This window comes from Neovison vison, chromosome 7, assembly GCF_020171115.1.
Source record: "Neovison vison isolate M4711 chromosome 7, ASM_NN_V1, whole genome shotgun sequence".
In the NCBI taxonomy this organism is placed as follows: domain Eukaryota; kingdom Metazoa; phylum Chordata; class Mammalia; order Carnivora; family Mustelidae; genus Neogale; species Neogale vison.
In genome coordinates this window covers 161453891-161460628 of record NC_058097.1, presented here as the reverse complement: position 1 = coordinate 161460628, position 6738 = coordinate 161453891, and the positions used below count along the sequence as shown (strand labels likewise).

The window sequence follows — 6738 nt, the reverse complement described above, 5'->3', positions numbered from 1 at the left end:
CCTCTCCTTCTTCCCCACGCCCCTATTCAGGTGCACGCACATGTGTGCTCTCTCTCTCCCTCTAAAAATAAAGAAATCTTTTTGAAAAATCTAGACCTCTTCTCAACTGGCTGTCCTCTGAACTCAGAAATCAAGTTTCCAACTATGAATATTCATTTCTCTTTAATCTCTATAAAAAGTACTCGTCAGTAAATGCCTCATTGCTCATATCATATGGTGACCTAACTTAGAACTACCCTCACCTCCATCACCATCTCCTGAGCTGAGACAGAGCTATTTAAATGAACGGACCTGTTCTCAAGACTAAGAGAGTAAATCACTGAGAAACAGAATAATCTGCCAACTCAGATTCTGGACCATGGATCTTTTGGGGGAATCTTCGAAGAGGAAGAATGAAAGGATGTAGAATACACCACTTTGACATAAGTTCTGTTTTGAGCTAGAGGCACTTAAAAAACAGCAGATGCAAAGAAGGGCATTCTAATCTCCCTGTTCTTCCTGAAAACAGGCGATGAACACTCCCTTGTGAATGATGCCCTCCCTGTACCAGGGGGAAAAGAACATTCTTCAATGGGGAATGAAAGCCAAGAGAATCCTGTATAAATAGACCATGTTAAAATAATACTTATCTTCCTGTAGCTTCCCCGTATAGTTCATTTACTTTTCGACAATTGCCTTTTTGTCCAACCTAATGTAGAAGCTGGTAGGTTTACCATTTCTTTGGATCTTTCTTTTGTTGTGAGAGCTCCCATGTCATATAAAACTGATAGGTTTGTATACTTTTCTCCTATTAATCTATTAATCTGTCTTATAGCAGTTTGATTCTCAGGCCTGGCTCAAAAACCCTAAGAAAGTAGAGGTAATATTTTGCCTCCCCTACATTCTCACTATCTCCCCTATTGATTAAAAGGGTCCTGGTGGCTCACAAGTGTTGGGAAGAAGAGAAAGAGTATTTGTAATATTTCTTTAAATATCATCTTGTCTGTTTTCTAAGCATCATTGTGAAGAAAGAAAAGAAACCATCTTGCTGGCCAGTTTCTTTCATCTGATTAGGTGGTCATTTTGCCCTTTTTTTGGTCAGTGGCATTGTCAGTGTTTAGACCTTATTTTTGGGCAGTAGTAAATCAATAGAACCCTGAGACCTGAAGACTACTCTTTACTTTTTCTGCCCCTCTTTTTTTTTTTAACCTTTTTCTTTCATTTTTGGAGATTTACTCCCTTTGTACGTACACCAGAGCAGAGCTGCTACAGCTGCCTAGAAATGGGGATCACTAGATCGTCATCTGTGTTCAAACATCACTGCGTGTCCAAGGGGAAGGCTATAGACTCTGACTCACCTATTTCCTGCTTTGTGGGTGGTGTTTTTTGAGAACTCTGCATAAAGTCTCTAAGATCAGTACTTGTACATCTTTGAGCTTCTAGGGAGGGGCCTATTCCCAGAAATACTTGCAAACAAAAGCTCCAAGCTGGGAAGAACCTCATGCAGCAAACCACACCTATGTGTAAAAATTTGTCAATAAATACAAAGGTGTGCCTCTTAAGAAAATAAGACTTACATTTGACATAGTCTCTAATCTCTTATTCTCCAGAGCAGAGTGCACAGATTAGTTTCTCTATGAACAAAACCAGTTTGTTAGAGCAGACAATTGCAGAGGGGTGTGTGTGTGTGTGTGTGTGTGTGTGTGTGTGTGTTTCTCATGAATTCAGCAATGGTGGGCTTGAGAATAAGAAACCATAGTAATTAAGAGTCCTGAAACCAGAACTGGACTTCTAGGTGTAGAATCCTAGTGCCACCACTTATTAAGTGACCTTGGGCAAATGATTTCCCCTCTGTGCCTCAGTTTCCCAGGGGTAAAGTGGAAATGACAATAATTGCATCTGTCTCATTGGGGGTGTTACGAAGCTGAATGCGTTAATACTTTAAAGCACTTAGCACAGTTTCTGACACATGGTAAGCCTTATCTAAATGCTTACTTTTAAAATTGTTAAAACTTGGGACACCTGGGTGGCTCAGTCCATTAAGCGCCTGTTGGTTTTGGCTCAGGTTATGACCTCAGGGTGGTGAGATCGAGTCCTGCATTGGACTCCATGCTCAGTGTGGGGTCTGCCAGAGATTTTTCCCCCTCCCTCTCCCTTCCCCTCTACTCCTCCCCACCCCCACTTGCACACAAGTTCTCTCTCTTTCTAAAATGATTAAGTACAATCTTTAAAATTGTTAAGCCTTTTTTTTTACTGTTTTCTATTTATTTGTTAATTAAAAAGTGCATAGTACAAGCCCTTTATCCCAGTCCAAGTACTCAGTAAAAAATTACATTGAACCCTGGATGGCACAGACATGATTTCTTTGGCATGATTTAAACACTGAAAAACAGTAGTTCATGTTTAGTACATCACATGACCACTTTTGCTTTAAAAAAGTAATCATCAGACATGGTAACAAATACATACGCTTTTTTATTTAGAAATATTATGTTAAGACTAACTCTACTATTCCAACAACAAAAATTTATGTGTAAACTCTTCGTTTCTCCTTCACATTGCTGTTTTGTGTCTTAAGCTGATGAGCCGGTCAAGTTTTAGCATGTTTATTTAGAGTGAGAGGCTTTAATTCAGAGTGATACACTTCCAAGGTTCCTTGAAAAATAAAAGAATTCAGTCATTCTACAAACACTATCACATCACATACCACAGTGACACTAAAAGTAACCATGGAATAACTGAACCTAATAGTTACCTTAGAAAATCTCTGCAAGTTGATTTAAAATGTGACTTGCTGGCCATGGGATAGTGCTTGGATAGATACATGACAAAATCTTTTACTATACACAGTTCCAATATTGACTTTTTCCATAGGGAAAGCAAGAAAACATTATTTTGCGTAAGGGACATTACATGACACTAAACAAAATAAACTTAATGTTATTTGTGGAATATTTAAGAGCCAAAAGTGATTAAAATATGAAGCTCTATCTTTCCTTTTTCTGGATTATTTAAAAATGAATGAAGCCACCGTTCCAGTGAATGTTTGTAAGCCAAGTAATGAGTAAAATTGTGCTCAATATAAAGGCCACATGTAGAAACTTCATAGAGTAGGGACGCCTGGGTGGCTCAGTTGGTTAAGCAGCTGCCTTCGGCTCAGGTCATGGTCACGGCATCCTGGGATCGAGTTCCTGGGATCGAGTCCCAGCGGAGCAAGGAGCCTGCTTCTCCCTCTGACTCTGCCTGTGCTCGCTCGCTCTGACAAATAAATAAATAAAATCTTTAAAAAAAAAAGATTATATAGAGTAATATAAATTGCTAGTTAGGTTAACAGGAATACGTTATAAGCAGGGTATGTGGCCCTTCTCAGGAATGCAGAGAAATTTTACAAGCAAAAAAAAAAAAAACCTAAGTATTTCTCTAAGAACTTTTGTTGCTAATTAAATAGATGGTCCATATAGAAAAGTTTAATATACTAGATGTACTGTCAGTTAAGTGTATGTGACAGAAATGAAGAACCAGGAATAAGAATCTAGATTTGTACGTCTCTAGCTAACTAACACTGGACACTCTATTTCCACATCAAGGCCAACTGGCTTCAACCAAAGCCAATTCTCAATTATTTGTGAGCCACAGATTGAGTGAATGCATTAGCATCTCTGCCAGAGGTTGGCTTTCCAGCAGCTTAGAGAACAGACTGCTAGGATGTATGTGCAAGCCTTCAAAGTCCAGGGGCCAAGGGCAGAAAAAGGAATGTTTATAGAGATTTAACTCCATTCTATGCCACCCCTGCCCTTTCCCCAATGAATACTTTAACAGCTGTAAAGCTGGGAATGCTTCCAGTAGGCCACAGCAAGAGGAAGATTGAAATCTATGGTGCTCACTTATGCAAGATTTGACTTAACCTGTTATGATACCCCTCAATTAGCACAGGTAATTAAGAGTAGATGAAACTATGTCAAGAAGTTGAGCTCAAAGCTAAAATCCACAGAAGGAATGCAAGCAGTCAATATTGGATTATACAATGAAATGAAGCCCTTAAAAAGTTTATGGCCTAGGGGCGCCCAGGTGGCTCAGTGGGTTAAAGCCTCTGTTTTCGGCTCAGGTCATGATCCCAGGGTCCTGGGATCGAGCCCCGCATCCTGCTTTCCTTCCTCTCTCTGCCTGCCTCTCTGCCTACTTGTGATCTCTGACAAATAAATTTAAAAAAAAGTTTATGGCCTAAAATGTAATCATAATAAAGGGGGGAAAATATCCTAGGAGCGTCACACAATTGTATCAGAGACTCTATTAAACAGTACAATGATATAGAGAAGTTTATTAATTCATACAAGTAATTTCTCAGATCAATACAGTCCTTACATCAATAGCAAAATATCTTCTAACCCCCATAAACCATCTGTAATCACTTGCTAAGAAAAAAATTCCATAACCACATAGGTCATGCAGACTTGTTTTTATGCCATTTGTATTCCCTTTTTCTTTCAAACTGAGCAAAACAATGCAAACGTTTACTTTTCATACATTTCAAAATTCTACTTATAATAATAATAATGTTCCTCCCCACCCCAATCCATCTTATCACTAAAAAAGAATGAGATATGGGATGAGAAAAAGATCCTTGACTGCTTTTTCATTTTCCTCTTTTTCCCTTGGAGTAAACCATCAAATATTTCTGAAGTCAGATGGGAAACAAAAGACTCAATTTTTTCTTCACAGAAAAAAATAGGCTAAATAAGTAAACAACATTCAAATGTCGGTAACCAAATAGGTCCCCAATACAGCTTTCAGAGAGTTCCATTCACAGGGAAGTGTTAGAACCAGAAAGGTTCCTGAGAGGCACCCATTTAACAAATGAATTATAGCTTTAATTATTACTGTATAGAATAGACCTGGCAAAGGCAGAAAGCGTTAACCTTTTTCCTCCTTTCATGAGTCTTATAAGGCTATAATGGACTGTAAATCATCCACCATATTAAATCATGCTTATTTAAAGTTCTCATAATATTAGACATTTTTGTAGGAATGAAAAACTTAGTAAACAACTACTTCATTTCTTCTCCCCTCTTTTTCTAGCCACATAAGCCAGTTGCAGTGGAGGGCACAGATCTGGAAAATATTCCAAAGGCTGCCACAGTCCCAAGAATTAGAAAAAACTGACAACCACAAATAAACTATTAAGGTAAATGTAAATACAGTGTGGTCCTAATTCTTTTTCATACAATCTAAGAGAACACCAAGTAACTTTATAAATACCTTACGGGGGAAAAAAGCAATTCTAAAAACCTATCAAAACTATTTAAAATATTTAAAGGCAGGATCTCAAATTTCCTTCCATCAGGCCAGAAATCATCACAAAAAAATTCTGATCACAGTTACAAATAGAATGAGTGGAATGTTTAAGTTTAGGACAACCAAAAAAGCCCATGTAACTTTTTCAATATCATCATTTACTCAAATATACTGTAAAAAGGAATGATGATAACACAGGAAGCAAAAAGCAGCTCGTGAGTGAAATTTCCAGAAGCTCATGAAAACAATACCATCCCAGATTGCAGATGTAAAAGGAGAAACAGTCTAATGAGGTTAAGAGTGTTCTGGTCGTGCAAGGTGTTAACTATTTTCACTTCCCATATCACAAAGTTAGTCCACAGGAGGGGCTGGTGGATCTTGTCCATTATGAGGACTAGTTGGCTTGCCAGTTAGGTTGGATCCTCTTAGATGAGGAGGTCTCAGTAGGAACGAGATCACTGCAATAACCATCCAGGCCATGAAGATCACGATGATACTGATGCCATTATCACCAGAGGGCCCTGGTAATTCCTGAAGACATTCCGTGTCTGTGCAGTAGGGCTGGGACTGCCTCAACAGATTGATCAGCCTTCTCACTGCATGTTCATGAGAGCAAACACATTACTAGGGATCGAATCCACCTTCTGCCATGATTGCCCAGCCTGATTTAACTCGACTGTTTGAAATCGTCCAGACAACAGACCGGGCGGGGAGGATGGGGGCCGGGAGCAAGGCCCGGCAGAAAGACCGTCTGGCGCTTCCGGCACGTGGCCGCAGTGGCTCCTGGCCGCCGGCTTCCTCCCTTCCTCGGTTTTGATTCGACTGACCGGGTCGCTGTAAGCCACGAGCCCCGGATCTGCCGGCTCCCGCGGGCAGAGGCGCAACAGATGCAGCGACTCAAGACCCCAGGGGCCCACCTGCCAAAATTGCTCAGTCTCTTGAGAAAAAAAGGTGTGGGGGTGGGGGTGGGGGAAGAGTGAAAGACTTCCTAGAACCAATAATGATGGCTATCTTCTAGTCCAACATTTTGAAGATGCTATTTGCAAACCTTGCAACAAGGTGGGTGTTACTGTCTCCATTTTACAGGTAAGGAAACAATTAGGGGTAGTGGAGCTGGGAACTCTAACCCAGTGTGTCTAACTCCAAATCATTTGCCCTTCTATGGTGCAGCATTGTTCTTTACAACTTCTTACCCATTCCCTACATGTTTATATGTATCTGGTCTCCTGAGTCACTTTGCCCATACTCTGTCCTTTCACAAATAGGTAAATTGAGACTAAGAAGTTAAGTGCCTTTCGCAAGACTATGTAATTATTTAATGACTGTAAAATAGCCATGAAATGCTAACCAAACATTTGCTGATGAGAATGATGTACATTGCTTATGGCAGTGCCTTTTCACATGGTAAGCAGTCAGCCTTAGCTATATTTTACCATTGTTCATCTATTCATTCATTCCTTTAACAAG

The 6738-nt window shown here is 39.8% G+C and overlaps 1 protein-coding gene across 1 annotated transcript; it reads right to left on the bottom strand.

The window, feature by feature from the left end:
• Positions 1-4567: 4567 nt before the first annotated feature.
• LOC122912740 (small integral membrane protein 14-like) lies at positions 4568-6034 on the bottom strand. The gene is given in 1 exon segment (XM_044258880.1): positions 4568-6034. A coding segment is annotated over 1 exon segment (300 nt). The 5' UTR covers positions 5923-6034; the 3' UTR covers positions 4568-5622.
• Positions 6035-6738: the final 704 nt, after the last annotated feature.